The sequence below is a fragment of the Alligator sinensis genome, unplaced genomic scaffold, assembly GCF_000455745.1.
Source record: "Alligator sinensis unplaced genomic scaffold, ASM45574v1 scaffold288_1, whole genome shotgun sequence".
In the NCBI taxonomy this organism is placed as follows: Eukaryota; Metazoa; Chordata; order Crocodylia; family Alligatoridae; genus Alligator; species Alligator sinensis.
Window position 1 is genome coordinate 4345592 of NW_005841876.1, and position 17308 is coordinate 4362899.

General features: G+C 42.5%; 1 protein-coding gene across 11 annotated transcripts in view; it reads left to right on the forward strand.

The window, feature by feature from the left end:
* TMCO3 (transmembrane and coiled-coil domains 3) overlaps window positions 1-17308 on the forward strand; it is a 70034-nt gene that overhangs the window by 51272 nt on the left and 1454 nt on the right. For 10 of the 11 annotated variants that reach the window (XM_025196117.1, XM_006017253.3, XM_014527894.2 and 7 more), the window contains 3 exons: window positions 6666-6816; window positions 15504-15583; window positions 16094-16243. In XM_025196117.1, coding sequence (XP_025051902.1) covers window positions 6666-6816; window positions 15504-15583; window positions 16094-16243 — 381 coding nt within the window. Of the gene's footprint in view, window positions 1-5955; window positions 6099-6665; window positions 6817-15503; window positions 15584-16093; window positions 16244-17308 lie in introns of those variants that run through there. The other variant, XR_003092502.1, reaches the window with a different exon arrangement.

Below are 17308 nucleotides of genomic sequence, written 5' to 3' on the forward strand. Positions count from 1 at the left end.
TTTTTCCTTTTCCTTTTCTGTGCAGTGGTCCTGGAGTTAAATGATATAGCTGGTATCTTGTCCTCCTGTGGTGTTTGGGGTAAAAGGACTGTTTAAAGAATTGCTGACAGTAATACAATGCACTTTCCCTAGATGGAATAGCAATAATTACTTGTTTTAGGCTAGGGCTTGTGTACCTGCTTTCAGTTTTGGGAACAGAGCAGGAGAATAACAAAGCCAGCATTTTTGGCTGACACATTTGTGCTCTTAATAATAAAATAAGTGGTTGGATTGAGGCTTTTATATTGAGGGGGGAAAAACAAATGTGCTAAATACAATTTTATAGTTGGTCAATGTTTATACATAAGTACATACACGGTATTTCTTTTATTCTACATTTTGTGCTGCCCTCTAAACCCAGTATAGGAGATTGTAAATCCTATACTAACCATCAAATGTAAACGTTTTAAAATTTAAATAGCTAGCTTGACACCACACTATTTTAATAACTTGACACACAAGCATGTGTGGGAGTATCTTAGTAGTAAAGACATGCTCCAGTTGTGTGCTATATTTAGAGTGTAAAAACACTCTAGAGTGGTGATGCTTTTCACCAAAAAGGGGGCAAGGGAAAAGCCCAGAAACATCTATTTATATAAAATGTCTTTGCTTCCTTTGTCCCTTTATATCCAATCTTTTGTATTTACTTTGTTTTATGATGGTTATGGAGTATGGCTTTGTTTAATGTGAGGAAGCTGATGCACGGAATGAACAACCAGAGGATCTTAATGAGGTGGACATCTGGACCCAGTGGCAAGGGAGAATCCTAGGTAACAAGAGAACCTCCATCCTGTTGCATCCTTTTCCTGTCTTTACAGATCCTAATGTTTCTTTCTGCCTGATCCTCTGTTGAGGACTTGGAATTGGGCTGTAGTTTGTCTGCAACTTGCCCTCAGGCCTGGTTGCCATGGGTGACCCTGCCAGAATTGAAAGACTCCAGATGACATAACTCTGAGGATTATTGGGACATGCAAGCCTCTCCACCACTGCAAGGTTTCAGTCTAGGTCTTCTAACTCAGAAGAAGTTTGGTATGCCATCAAGAAAACCAAGAACAACAAGGCTACTGGACCGGATGGCATACCTGCTGAAATCTTCAAGGCTGGCTGTGAGGAACTGGTATTGAGACTCCACAAATTTATTCTTTGACTTTGGAACAATGAGGAATTCCCTAGTGGACTTGAGAAATGCCAACATAGTGTCTACCTTCAAGAAAGTCTGTGTGAAGGAACTATCAAAGTATTGTTCCCCTTTCCACAGCAGGGACATTCCTTGCCCACATCCTCCTGAACCCTCATCATCTTGCTGAGGAAGTCCTACTGGAATCTTGATGTGGTTTCAGACATTCCCATGCAGCAATTAACATGATCTTTGTTGCCCACCAGGACCAAGAAAACTGTTTGGACATTGGAACTTATATATGGACTTCATTGATTTCAATAAGGCCCTTGACTCAGTCAGTTGCAAAGCCTTGGGAGAAGTACTGGCCAAATTTGGATACCCTGAAAAATACATGAAGGTCCTGATACTTCTCCTGATATTAGATGACGGGGATCATTTTTGTAGCAGATTGGAGACTGATCCATTTGTCATCCAAACTCGGAGGCAAGCAAGGATGTTGTTGCCTCAGGTCTGTTCTCCACACTTTTGATCGTCATCCAGATCCTCCCCTCCGGAATCGATATTGAATACTGAATGGATGGAGGGCTCTTTAGTCTACCAAAGTATTCAAAACAACAATCATAGAAGCATAGAAAATTAGGGTTGGAAGGGACCTCACTCAGCAGGTCATCTAGTCCAACCCCCTCCTCAAAGCAGGATCATCCCCAACTAGATCATCCCACCCAAGGCTTTGCCTAGTCAGGTCTTAAAAACCTCTAGGGATGGAGATTCCACAACCTATCTGGGTAGCGTGTTCCAGTGCTTTACAGCCCTCCTAGTGAGAGAATCTTTCCCAATATGTAACTTAAATTTTCCTTGCTGCAACTTGAAGCCACTGCTCCTTGTTCTGTCATCTGCCACCACTAAGAACAGTCTAGCTCCATCCTCTTTGGAACTAGGTAGTTGAAGGCTGCTATTAAATCTCCTGTCAGTCATCCTTTCTGTAGTGGGGGACCCCAAAACTGGACACAGTACTCTACCACTGCCAAACAGAGGGGAATAATCACTTCCCTTGACCCTGCTAGCAGCTTTCCTTCTAAAACAGCCCAGTGTGCTGTTAGCTGCCTTCACAACAAGGGCACACTGTTGACTTATAGTCAGCTTATTGCCCACTGTCACCTCCATGTTTTTTTTCTGCAGAGCTGCCAGTCCCCAGCCTGTACTGGTGCATGAGATTGTTCTGTCCTAAGTGTAGGACTTTGCACTTGTCTTTACTGAACCTCGTGAGATTCCTTTTGGTCCAGTCCTCCAATTTGTCTAGGTCTCTGAATCCTAACCCTACCCTTCATTGTATCTACTACTTCTCCCAGCTTGGTGTCATCTGCAAAGTTGCTGAAGTTGTGCTGTATCCCATCTTCCAGTTTTTTTTATGAAGATATTGAACAAAACTGGCCCCAGGACCAACCTATGGGGCATTTCACTTGGTGTTGGCTGCCCACTAGACATTGTGCCATTGAGGTTGAACAGTTATAAACTACTGCAAGACTGTTTCAGGCTGGACATAAGGAAGAATTCTTTACTGTCCAAGCCCCCAAGGTCTGGAATAGCCTGCCATCGGAGGTGGTTCAAGCACCTACATTGAACACCTTCAAGACTAAATTGGATGGTTATCTTGCTGGGATCCTATGACCCCAGCTGACTTCCTGCCCCTCGGGCAGGGGGCTGGACTCGATCTTCCAAGGTCCCTTCCAGCCCTAATGTCTATGAAATCTATTACTACCCTTTTGAGCACAATGATCTAGCCAGCCTGCTGTCCACCTTAGAGTCCAGTCCATTCATCTAGCCTGTACTTCCTTCGCTTGCTTGTGAGAATTTTGTGGGAGACTGTATCAAAATCTTTGCTGAAGTCAAGGTAGATCATGTCCACTGGTCTCTCCACATCCACAGAGCTAGGTATCTCATCATAGAATGCAATTAGATTGGTCAGGCATGACTTGCCCTTGATGAATCCTTGCTGACTGTTCCTAATCACCTTCTCCTCCAAATGCTTAGAAATGAATTCCTTGAGGACCTTCTCCATGATTTTTTTCAGGATTGAGGAGAGGCTGACTGGTTTGTAGGTCCCCGCATCCTCCTCCTTCCCATTCTTAAAGATGGGCACTATATTTGCCCTTTTCCAATCATCCAAGACCTCTCCCAATCACCATGTGTTTGCAGAGCAGCTGGGCACTATCTTTGAAATCACATTGGTCAACTTCCTCAGCACCCTCAGGTGTATCACATCTGGCCCCATGGACTTGTATACATCCGATTTTTCTAAATCATTCCTAACCTGTTCTTTTGCCATTGTTCAGGGGCAACACGTAGGGGGTCCATACAGGTGCATGTGCACCCCCTGAGCCTGGCAGTGCACCCCCTACAAAAAGGTGCCGCCAACACTTCCTCCCCCACCTCCCCCCTGCCGCTGACAGTGCCAGCGGTGCGTGCAGGAGCTCCACACTTACCACCGCTGTGCTGCTTCTGCTGTGAGCACAGCTGTGCCCCCCAGCCACTAGGGGCGCACATAGTTCATGCCACTGTTGGCTGCTCATCTCCTCCCCAAACTACTGCATCTCTTTGCAGAAGCCTGCTAAATTTTGGGTCTTTCTCTCAATATGGAGAAAACTGAAGTCCTCTATCAGCCTGCTTCAGGTCTCAAATATGACCCCCTTTTCAAATTACCATTCAAGGGAAAGACCCTGGAAGTAGTTGAGCACTTCTTTTACCTTGGCAGCCACCTTTCTCAGAGAGTGAACACTGAGGGTGTTCAGCATAGGATCCAGTGCATAAGTGCCTTCTTCAGGAAATCACTTCAGCATGTTTTTCTGGAGACTGCAATCAATACAGATACTAAGATCCAGGTCTACAGTGCATTTGTTTCATCATCCCTACTCTGAGTCATTGTCCCTGCTCTCCTTTATAGATGCGAAATGTGGGTGACCTACCATTATCATTTTGGGGGGGAGCAGATCCCGGAGAGATGTCACCAGTGATGCCTCTGGAAAATCCTCTGCATTAAATAGGAAGATCACTACACAAATGGTAGCATCCTTGCTGAAGCGAGAGTTACCAGCATTGAGTTGGTGATCCTCAAGCACCAACTTCACTGGACTGGACATGGCATGTGGATGCCCGATAGGGCTGTGCGAAATGGCTGTGTTTTGATTTGGTTTTGGCCGTTTCAGAGGACAGTGATTCAGTTTGGTTTTTTGGATCAGTGTTCTGTTTTGTTTTGGTCAAATCTGTTTTGGAGATTTGGCTCTGCCGATTCTCCTCTGAATTTGTTTCGAATGGGCTGCAAGTTTTGCACAGCCCTACTGCTCAGCCAGGTTGGATTTGGAGCCGGGGGCTGCAGGGCCCTAGTGGGGAGCAGGATGGGGCTGTGGGTGGCTCGTCCAGGGGAGGGGAAGGGCCGCTGCTCTCTGTGCAAGCTAGGAGACCCCTGCATGAATCTCTGATCCCTGTCATGCCGGGTTGAGGGGCAGGGAAGCAGCGCAGATCGGCGACCAAGCCTGGTGGTCCCTGCTGTGCAACCTGGCTCTGCAGGGAGCAGAGATCTGTGCTGGGGGTCTCCTCGCCACTGCTGCCAGCCCCATGCTACCCTGGATCTCTGCTCCCTGCAGAGCCAGGTCGCGTGGCAGGGACCAGCCCTGCCACGCTCTGTGACCTGGCTCTGCAGGGAGCAGAGATCCACGCTGGGGGTCTCCTTGCTGCTGCTACCCACCCTCTGCAAAATTTCCTGAAACATTTTGGATGTCTCATTTCGTTTTGGAAATGTTTTGGAGCCTTCTATTTTGATTCAGATTTGGTGTTTTGGGTGCCAAAACGGCCTGAAATGCATCCAAAATGAAATGGCTGGCGAAATTTTGCACAGCCCTGATGCCTGACCCTCAACTCCCAAAACCAAGTGCTCCAATCCTAGTTTAGCTGAAGCTTGAGATGTCATGGCAGCCAGAGGAAACAGTTGAAGGACACATTGAAGGCATACCTCAAGAAAACAGATGCTGACATCAAGAGCTAGGAGGAGATAGCAGCTAACCAACTTGGGAATGGTGCCACAACCTCAACCAAGTGGCAGCCCACTTGGAGGTAGCGCATCTTGCCTTGAAAGCAAAGAAGGGCAAGACAAAGCAGAGAAGAAAAAGCGGAGGATGGAAAAGAGAAATCCTGGTCTATGACTTACTCTCTCCTTGGAAAGGTCTGCAATTTCTGTGGGCAGAATTGTGGCTCAAGGATTGGACTTTTAAGTCACCTTAATACCTATCAATGAGCCACAGTAGAGATCATCCTTGAATCAAGGGAATTGCTGACTTTAATTTCAAACTGTTGCTAAGAGCAGTCTGTATTTTGAAACTAAATGGAAGGGATTTTTGGCAGTAATCTTTGCATTAGTTTTGACTAATAAGCAGGGGTCCTGGTTTTCTCTTATTTGATAAGATCTCCACTTTTTTGATTAAAAAAGTAACCCAAAATCCACATTTTCCCATGATTTAAAATGAAATACCACTATATATCTATCTATATATTAGTGGTGTTTCATTTAAACCATAAAAAAATGTGGATTTTGGGTTACTCTTTTTAATCCAAAAATTGGGAATTTTTTTTTTGTAAAAGAGAAAACCGGGATCCCTGCTGATAAGGAATCACGTTTCTTGACAGACCCATTCCATTTTATTAACTATTTTATAATTGTTCAGAACTGTGTACACAAATAGAGTGGTGTGGTGAACATTCATATGCTAGTGCTTTAAAAATAAACAGCTTTTCTTAAATTGCAGGTTCCATTTTTGTAGTAAAATATTCCAGGCAGTACATGTTGAAGAGGTTATTGCTCTCTTTCATTGCCTGAAGTTACTTGGGCTTTGGATTCATACCTTACACCTTAACATCATCCAAGACATGATTAATTTTGTCCAAAAAGGTATTGTGTGATATGTCATTGCTTGATCTAACTAGGTCCAAAAATTGATCTTGAATATAATGTATAATGGTTTGCAAGATGGCCAGCTCTAACAGCAGGGTATTCAATACCAGCTTTAATTCAATATCTTCTCAAATTATAAATCTAGTTTTCTTTTTGGAAAAGTGGAAGGAAATTTACTGGGTTCTCTGTCTCTTATAACACATGAAGTATTTGAGGGAAATCCTGCCTCTGTTGAAGTCGATAAGGATTTTATTTCCAAAGAGAAAATATTAATTATTGATATTAATTATTAATAATAATACCTTAATGTAGAATGCAAAATTTTACATTTGTTTCCATAGGATTTTTTTTTTTTTGGCTTGTGAATATTCCAGATTCATCAAAATTAATTTGTCACTATTGAAAGGAAATATCTCTCTCAAATTCCTTTAATTGGTTAAACCATTGATGTGGCAAGCTTTATACATCAAATCTATAAGTAGTAGTTTTGTAGTTAGTCTACCTGTAAAACTGGCATTAAATCTTTCAGCAAGAGGAGATCAATAAATGTTTCTTTCTTGACAGATTACAGAGCTTTTGGATGTTTCAATGGAATTGGGATGCTTCTTAGCTGGCGCACTGATCTCTTCTCAGGGACACATGGTTACTGAAGAGATCATGTCCTGTATTGAACCAATAAGGGACTTTCTTGCCATCATTTTCTTTGCATCTATAGGTAATCTAAAACATAATTTAAAAACTTATGAATTTACATAAACTTGTGTGGCGAGGGAAATTTTTGCTTTGTATGAATCTATTAGAATATTTTCTTATGAATCTATTAGAATATTTTCTTAAGTGTGAAATTTGTATAAATGTATTATATTTTAAGTATAGCATTAAAATATTTTATGAATGTGTAAATTAAGTACGTAATGTTAAAACTCTGTAGTCCTGTTTGTATTAGGGCTGTCAAATGATTAAAACATTTGATCGTGATTAGTTGTATAATTAATAAAATTAATCACAATTAATTGCAATTTTTAATCATACAGCTAAAAACTCACCAAAATTATGTGCAGAAAACTGCAAAATTATGCAGGTACTTTGTATGGTTGTTGTTGGGGTGGTGTGTGTGGGGGGTTTGGAGCCCAGGGAAGAGAAATCCCCATATGCTCTGGCAGGATGCAGGGTACTGTGGTTCAGGAGTGAGGGATAGCAGCAGGGCTGTGGTGGCTGTGGCTTGAGAGTGAGGGGCAGGGGCAGGGCACGTGAATATCACTGCCTCCCCCCCCTCACAAGTATCCTCTTTTTTTGAAACTGGAAATATGGTAATGCTACAGGAACACAGCCCAGTGGCGTGTAGAGCAGCGCCCGGCAGGTAAATCTGTTGTGGGGGAGGGTGGTGGGAGAGGGAAGAGGCAGGGGGCAGATTGAGGCCCCCATGGTGAGGGAGGGAGTGGGACAGGGGCTGGGGTGAATGGGGCCCTGGGGCCGGGCTGGGTTGTGAGACTGAGCTGCAGGCGCCTTGACCAGGGGTGTGGGGGGATGTGGCTCTCTGTTGCTGTATGCACCCTTGGGGGAAGCAAGAGGGCATATGCCCCCTGGATTTATGCATGAGGCAGAGGCGGGCTGTCCGCTTTGGGCTGGGGTCCTGCGCCCTGGTTCCTTTGCCCCAGGAGCCACATGATGACATGTTGTGCCTTCCACCCTGGGTAGGCAGGGGACATGCAGCCAGCATGTGGCTCCTGAGGCAAAGGCTGCAGGGCACTGAGTCCCAGCCCTCCTCCACCCTGCACACAAATCTGGGGTGCCACAGGATCCCCATACCTCCCATGGGGGTGCATGCAGCGGTGGGGAGCCATGCCCCCCCCCCACCCACTCCTGGGCGAGTGTTCTTTGACTCCATCCCATGACCTGCCCTGGCCCCAGAGCCCCATTCATCCTAGCCCCTGCCTCTGCCCCACTCTCCCTCACTGTGGGAGCATTGATCTGCCCTTCCACCCCTTCCCTCTTCCCCCAGCCCCTTCTCCTTCACAGGTTTACCTGCTGGGCACCACTCTGCACACTGCTGGGTTGCATTCCTGGGTGTGTGCATGCTGTGGTTGCTCATCTGTATGTGTCTGTGTGCGTCTGCCCCCCATGCCTTCCTGCTGCAGCAGCCTAAAACCCACATCTGGGCTGCCCTGCGGTCCTCTGCACTGCCAGCACTGCCCCATTGGGCAGCCCAGAGGCAGTGGTGACAGCAGTGGAGCACGGTGTGCGCTCCAAAACCACGTGTGATTAATGCGTTAAAAAAAATAACACAAGAATCAATTAACATGTTCATCATGCACGTTAATGGCAGTTAATTGACATGCCTAATTTCTATTTAATCAAGTAACTGCTAACCTTTGAGCTACTTTAAACAAATAGCTGAAATACCTTAAGGTAAAAAAGTTTGTCATTTTAAATCCTATATTCTGCAGAAGGATATTTATTACAGCAAAAAAATGGTTCTTATTTATTAAAGTTTTATTTAGGTTAGGTGAAAAACTTGAATATGGAGTTGAGCATTTTTGTTGCAGTTCTCTTTGTTTAGATGCAATACATAAATGCATACCTGGAAAAGGAAGAATCAAACAGGAGGTAGTTTCTTTGCTTGTAGCTCCCAGGTGCTTTTAGTGAGCACTCACCCCAAAAACTCTGTATGTTGTTGTAGAACTTCACTTGAAGCATCTTCAGGCTTTGTATAGAACTTCCTTCTCTGTTTCTCCAACTTCTCTCACTTCCAAGCACTCACCCTTATGCAAACACTTCCCAGGGGAGGGCCACCCGCTTGGTGAGAGGGCAGCAGGACAGGCCCTATAAGGAGAGACTGAGGGACCTGAACCTGTTCAGCCTCAGAAAACGGAGGCTAAGGGGGGACCTGGTGGCTGCCTACAAACTCATCAGGGGAGATCAACAGCAAATAGGTAGAGCCCTTTTCTCCCCAGCACCACCTGGGGTGATGAGGAACAATGGTAATAAGCTGTTGGAGAATAGGTTTAGGTTAGAGGCAGTTTTTTACAGTTAGGGTGGCGAAAATCTGGATCCAGCTGCTCAGGGAAGTGGTCCTCGCCCCTACCTTGGGCAAGTTCAAGAGGAGGTTGGATGATCACCTGTCTGGGGTCTTGTGAACCCAGCATTCATTCCTGCCTGTGGCAGAGGGTCAGGCAAGGTGATCAGGGCCCTCCTGACCCTAGCTACTATGAAACTATGAACTTCACTAACATAATTCAGTGCCTGAATACCCATACATGTACCTGTGTATTGGTTTGTTGGCCATTATTCGGCATAGAAGCTTAAACTGTTTCTTACAGCTCTCTTAAAATGAATATTCCCACCAGTTTTAATGACATGTTGCCCAATCTGCAACAGTAATTTACTCAAATCAGTCAAATTGCAGATTAGCTGACTCTTAAAATGAATCTTTAGGTGGGATGGGGAATTTGTTAGACTAGAGTAAAACTTCTGGGTCTGTGTAAGTGACTGGGTTGGAACAGTCGTTGCTAAATGTTCTCAACTGAGCTGTTAAAACACATCTCCATGATATAGTAGTTATTACCACCTTAGAACCTAGTCATACACCAGAATTTTTTAATGTTAAGTACTGTATAAGAACAAAGGAAGTTGTAAATTTGTTGGGGCAGGCTTACTATTAGTGTAAAAGAAGACAACAGGTGGACACAGTCAGACAAGGGAGTAAAGGAAAATGGTGAGATATTAGGCAGTATTCTGTCCACCCTAACTAGTAACAGACAGTAGCTATTTCAAATGTTACTTCCTGTTCTGTCCTTGAATGATAAGAATATCCTTTTGAGCACTGCAATATCTCTTCCTTTTGTGATATTAATTTAGCAGTAATGAACCCCAAAATGTTTGTAGAGCTTTACAGAGAATAAATCTGCTCATGGAGGAATGGATGCATAAAATGTATGATGTTACTTCAGAAGAAATATGATATGTACATTAGCAGTTCACAAAAAGGTTACGGTGCTAACTATCTTACTTTTAAGTGTCTCATCTATTAAATGTAAAAAGCTTAAATGGGAGTATGGACTAGAGTTCAAGAGTTTGTGGAAAGAGGTTGGTTGTGAGAAATTGTGTGATGTAACAAAACTATTTGTGTAGGTCATTGTGAGAAGTGTGTGGGGGGGAAGCATGGAGGTTGAAATTTCAAGGTGTTTGGGTTTTTTGGCATTCAGGCTTCATGTTTATCTCCTCTGCACTACAGTTTGTATAATGTGTTTTATATATCCCAATACTTTATTATCCAAAGTAATAAAGTTACATAGAATTAAATAAAGTATTATCCAGACAAATAACAGATAAGGGGAAAGGTAAAAGTATACTTTAAGATGTTGGAAAAGAGGGAGTTATTGGGATTTTCTTCCTCTTCTAGAGCATCTTGCATCAAGGGTAGCTTGAATAGGTGGTGGAACAGAGAGGAAAAAGGCCACTGCTGAATGAGCAAGATATTCTGTTGTAGAGAGTAAAGATTTGGATCTTGAGGTAGCTTGGTATATCAGTCAGGTATATTTAATTTCTATCGCTGGTAAAATAAAGGACCGCATATAAAAAATATAGTTCAACTGGAAAATTATGGTAAAAATTGGGAGGACTTCGTAACTCATTCTGTCCTGAATCCGCATTAGAACTGGTCTGTTTGCAGGGAAAAATAAGAGTCATCACTGGCCCTGCAAATTCACCCTGAGATCTAAAATTTAAGTTAAATGTCACCTTGTTTGTACATAATATGTTTTTAATTGCCCTTAGCTGAACCGGTGCAGTTTTTGTACAGTTATAAGTGAGGGGAGGATTTGCCTTTGGATTTGGGCCCTGGCTAACAATTCTTCTCAATCAGCTGCTTGAGTATGTGCACATTCTGTTGTAAATGTGCATGTATCCGAACTTGGAGCTCTAGCTGTATCCAGACAGCCTGCATGAGCGCTGCCCTTCTTTATGCTCCATGCTGAAGTGTGAAAGGTTTCACCTGTTTTTCCAGGTTTTGCCTTCCTTTCAGCCAACCAGGGCTTGAGAAGGAGCTTTTTCAGTCTGATCCTGATCATGTCTGATCTCTACGGAAGCTCTCAAAATGCTAGTCTCTGGTATTTAGTTTTTCCTTGGTTAGTCTCTGTCTCTCTCTCTCTCTCATAGATTCCTAGGGGCACATATAGGGACAAGAAGACCACTACATTTGGCTAAAAGAAGGATTTTTTCCCACAGGTCAGATTGACAAGGACTGTTGGGAAGTAGCCACTCTAGGCACTGATAAAAAATGACATTTGTCACATGACCAGCCCCCTGAAAGTGCTCTGCAGCTGTGCTGTGACACACATGCATGGCTGCAGAGCACTTTAAAAGCAGCTGATCGTATGACAAATTAACCCTCATCTAATGAGGGATCAGATGAAGGTGGGGGAGGCATTGATGCATACACTAGATGTAAAACAATGAGGCTTTCCAAAAAAAAAAAATATATATATTTTTGGTTGTGTGTGCCCTTTTCTTCCTGTGGCTGAAAGACAGTGATCTTCATCCAGAGGCTGTTCAAATAAAATCTCTGGACTGTATCAAGATGTGCTATGAAATCACTCAGGAGGATCCATTGATAGTGATTAGGGCACATTCCAGTAAACTCCATGCAATACTAGTAGCTGCTCTTTAGAATGTCTGTCTTGTGGATATCTATAAGGCACCCCCTTGGAGTTCTCTTCACACTTTCACTAAGCACTTTGCCATTGGAGGGACTTGCAAAACAGTCCTCCAGATCCTGTTTTCTTGGTATGCTGCTGCTTGCCTCCAGGTGAATTAGGCACTGCTTCGGAGTTTTTACTACAAATTCTCATGGATTTATCATAAGCATTAACGCTGGTCCTTTCTTCAGGAGCTGTTTTAAAAACGCAGAAAGCTCCCAAAAGGTTTGGCATGCACAGCCAGATGCCTCTCACAATACCTGATAATTTAGAAAGAGATGTGATGAACTGAGAATCAATCAGGAGGTCAAATTTTGGTGCAATTCTGACCTTAATGATTTGAGTTATTGGTATCAAGACAAAAACCTATGAATGTTAGTCCTAACTCCTCAGCTGATTCCTGTTAATGTCCAGACCCTTCACAAACCTTATCCAAAGATCCATGCTCATAACCAAGGGGAACTAACTACTCACTCATCTACTGGTGAGGTAACTGAGAAATTGCACAAGGTCATTGGGAATATAATATTGGTGTACAGTACAAGAGACAAAACACATTTTGCCACATTCCGTTTCAAAGATAAAATGTCAGATTATGTGCTTGTGCACTTCACACTAACAGCATGACTCCAAGTGAGTAGACTTCAAATATAAATGTTATGGCTATCCCTGCCTTCATGCTAACAGAGCTGATTGTTCAGCTCAAATGGTAGTCTCATTTCACATCTGTGGGTCTTGGGTGGAGTCCCACATGAGTGAAAAGCTTAGCTATATTCTTGGTAACCACTGGACCATACTTTGTTCCACTGGACCATACTTTGTTCCCAAAGCCAGGAATAGAAACCAGAAATTCTGATGTCTGGCATTCCATTGCCAACTCACAAATACTGTTAAGCTACTAGCAGTATACATGTATTTTGTAGACTGGTCCACATAGAGAATAAGAATATGATTTCCCTGCACCCATTTACAATTCCAGTTCAAATGAAAGAGGTCAGTTTTGAAGGTTGTGCGGGGAGGATATGCATGTGTGTGTATATGCACGTTTGTAAAACATACATGCTTTGGGGTGTGAGTAGTCTGTTTAAGGATTCTGGAATAATCAGTGAAATTATTATTATATTTTAAAATATTGTATTTGTAAAAGCTATTCATTTTTAGAAGTGAATCAGGATTTTAGCAATACTTGTTTTGTTTTCCATATTTTCAGTGCTTGAACTTTTGTTAATGGAAGCTGTCCTTTAGGTAACTCACCTTGATTATTATTTTTTTAGTAAGAGATTGATTAAATTAAGAACAGTAAATAGAAGAGTCTGCCTGTATGTCTAGAGAGCCAAACATTTTGTGTCTGTGGATTCCAAAATTATTTGAATTATATTAAATAAATCTTTCCAGAAAGCTAGCTTCTCTACTTGAGGTATGCCCATTAGCAGTTGCTGTGGGCTTGATACCTTAGGGTAGAAATACTGGAAATTTGCTTGCAAGTGGCATTAAAAGGACTAGCATAATTGGTCCCTTCTTTGCTCCAGGTTTGTAGAACATGGTTCATTTGGATGTGTCTGCTTGAGGATGTGCTCCGTGTGCTTTCAGGTCCCAGGGAAAATGTATTATGTCAAGTTGTTTGAACCCTGAAGCAGGTTTTAAATCCAGCTGTAAGTCAACACCGATTTGCTTAAGGAAGTGTTCCTGTTTGTATTGGTTGAGTAAACTCTTTGCAGGAGCTGAGTACTGAGAATTTTGTTTTCGATTTTGCCTAGTTAGGCGCTATGCCAATATAAAGTGTGCCCTGTGATACATCAATGTGTGAAAGATCATGTAAATCAGAATCTACAGTACCTAATATTCATTCAGGTTAACCTCCCACTGACTTGAGTGAACTATTTGCTATTCATGTAAGTTAAGGGCTTTAGGATTTTCCTTCCACTCTTCCAGCTCTAGAACACAAGCATAAATTTTTGCAACCGCAATACCAAGATTTTATCAGTGTGTGACCTCAAGTCTTGGTAGCACTGGGATACGATATCTCTGGGGAAATAAGTCAGGTGGGTGCTGCTGTAAGTGGTTTGGGTTGGTGCATCAGTAGGTAGTACTGATAGGAATGTTCTGTGCTTCAAGTTTACTGTTGCCATTAAATCAATTTAGCCCCAAATCCATTAATTATAGAATATATTTGATAAGAGTTTTGGAATTTTATTTTTTGTTTTCTAGTCCTTTCTAATGGGAGAGATCAGGCTATACCATGGAAAGGGACTGTTGCTGGGAAGTAGGGGTGTGTAAAACGAGCCGTATTCAATTCAGATTCAGCTCGAATCAGGGACAACGATTTGATTTGTTGATTCAGATCACTGTCCTGATTCAATTCAGCCAAATCTGAGTCTGAAGATTCGATGTTGATTCAGAGAATCAGCGATTCGCCCATAGACAGTTTTAAATGTTTTTTCTGCGTACCTTGAGGTACCAGGTGTGGCTTGTGAATGCTGCGATGGTGGGGCAGATGGAGTGTCCCACAGGAGTGTGGCGGGGTGGGGCCCCATGCGTACTCAGCGGTGAATCCGGAAGTGGACCGGAAATCATTCCGGTCCAATTCCAGGTCTGCTGCTGAGTGCACTGCCTCTCCCCCGCCGAGCTCCTGTGGAATGCTTCATCCACCCCATCATCTCAGCGTTCACAAGCGACCTGGTACCTTGAGGTATGCAGAAAAAATATTTAAAGCTGTGTCTATGTCCAAATCATCGAATCTTTCCAAATCTCTCTGAATTGATTTGGAGGGTTCCAATTTGATTCAGAGAGATTAAAGGGTCTCTTGATTCGATTTGGATTCAGAGATTCAGCCGCCGAATTGTGCCAAATCTCCACCAGATTAAATCAGCGTCTGAAGCTTTTTGCACAGCCCTCCTGGGAAGTGCCATTAATTTGGCAAGTCCCCAACTTTAATTGCTAAATAATGATACTGAAACAGTGACAGGTGTTTACAGAATGTTTGGAGAAAAATGCTACAAATACGTGTATTAAACCTTAAGTGTTTTCATGATTTTTTTTTTGGAAATACTCTTTTAACAGCCAAGTTTTGAACTAAGGATATTCCAGCTCAGTCACAAATAGAACAGAAATCAGAGATTGAAATCGCTTATGATGGAAAAGGTGTTTGTTTTGTTGAGTAACAGTTATTCCTTTGCTTATAAACCCGCCCCCCCAACCCTGAAATTATTTTTCAGCAACCTTTCCAGATCACATGATCATCTTTTAATATGCTAGTATTTTTTTCAATGATTTTAATGATTATTTAAAAGAAAGTAAAATTAGTGAAGATTTCATCATTCTCTGTTTATTAAAAAATGTATATTTTTATTAATTTACTAGTATAATCGATCTTTGACTTTTTGTATCTGGGTGGTTCGCAACTCCTTTAGTTTGCAGGAAGTTGCTGAATTAAGAATAAGCTGCTTGGCTCACGCTGCAGCTTTTTCTTCAGTAGATGCTGCTTCTCTATTCAATTGGAGTACTGCCTTTTTGAATAAAAGCTGAAGCAGTCACCCAGAGCACCTCCGCAATTCTGTGCAATGGTTTAGATAGCTATCTGACAAACGGTCATCTTTACAGGAGTGTAAGGAACCTAAACCTGCAAAGAATCAGACCTCTTCTATGCTGGAAAATAATGTTGTAAATTAATGCTTATAACCATTTTGTTGGCTTTTTTTTATTTCAGGGCTTCATGTTTTCCCCACATTTGTAATATATGAACTCACCATCTTGCTATTTCTTACGCTGTCAGTTGTCATAATGAAGGTATATTTTCTTTATCCCTTGATAACATAGCTATTTAAAGTGTTGTATGCCATAATTTACTTTAGAATCGCCATTATGTGACAGTTTTTTCTAAATGCTGTATACATACTGAAAATGATTTATATAAATATTATTGGTAAAATACCATTACTATTGCTGTGCTCTGTAACTCTTATTCATAGGTATTTTGATGCCAGACTACTAGTATTTGTGTGCTGAATATAGAAATTGTTGTTATATTTAGACAGATAAACATGTACTTGGTTAGATCTGTTGGTTTTATGAGAGCATTATCAAATGCTTTTTCACTATACCAAACACTGTACTATTATTTTCTGTTCAAAGGACACTTGTTAGTGTAAACTGTCTTATTGTGCATTAAGAAATTATGGTTAAGAAAGCCATTCGTTTGTCCTGTGTACAGTCAAAATATATGGTAAAAAATGTTATATCCATTACAGTAAGCACTTCTTATCATCCAGACTTCTAAAAACACCCCCCTCCCTCCAGTTTGTTTTGGCAGTGCTTGTCCTTTCTCTGATTCTTCCAAAGAGCAGCCAGTATATCAAGTGGATCGTCTCAGCAGGGCTGGCGCAAGTCAGTGAGTTCTCTTTTGTTTTGGGAAGCAGAGCACGCAGAGCAGGGATCATTTCTCGAGAGGTAAGCTATTGACTTTGACTTTAAATTTAAGATGACCCCCCCCAATAATTAGATTCTATACAGGGAAAATTAAAAAATTTGTTATAGTTTTCCCTATATAGAATCTAATTATCGGAGGGTTATCTTAAATTTGTCCTACTTCACTGCTACATCAGGGAAAGCAGCAGCAGGGAGGCAGGCAGCTCCCTTGCCCTCTGCACCCCTCCATGCTCCCCTTTGCAGCCTACCAGCCCTTCCATCCCCATGCCTGCTCCTCACAGCCTATGCCCCCTTCTCTCCCCTCCTTCTCCCCCCCCAGCTTACTGCCAGGCATGGCTCCAGTTCTGTTCATTGCCAGGGCATGGAGCATATGGAAGCTCTGTCCCCTGTTCTGCCAGTCACCAGCGTCCCAAGGGCCTGAGCTGCCACTGCTGCTGATTAGCCAGGCAAGTGATAGAGCTTCTGTGTGCTCTGTGCCCTGGGAGGGAATGGAGCAGGAGCTACACCTGATGGTTAGCCACAGGCTGTGGGGATTGGTGGGGACAGAGGCTGTAGAGGTTGGCTGTGGGGGAGCAGGCACTTACTGTGGCTCTGATTCTGGCTCTAACCTGAGCTCAAGCCTGAAATCAGAGCTGCAGCCATCTGCCTGCCCTCCCTTCACCCTACCCCCAGCCTTGTACTCAAAACTAAGACAAGGGGCTCTCTTCCCCATGCAGAATGGGGGGAGGAAATTGTCTTGGATTTGAGTAAATATGCTAATAGTTATTAGGTTTTCATACTATGTTTATCTGCAACACACAATCCAATTTGGTGGTAGGCTGTGACTGATCTTGACATATTAACTAAATAAAACAGAGGTGCATAAACTTATATGTGCTGCATGCAAGTTTGACTTGTAATGATATATGGCCAATGTGAATACTCACTCAAAACAATCAACCCCCCAAAACACTTTAGTACTGGGTGACTAATTTCCATGTGTCACATGAAATAAAATCGCAAAAACTGCACTTTTGTAAAATAGTTGCAAGTTGTCTAAACACAGAAACATAACAATTGTTTGAGGCCTTCTTGTGTGTACAACGA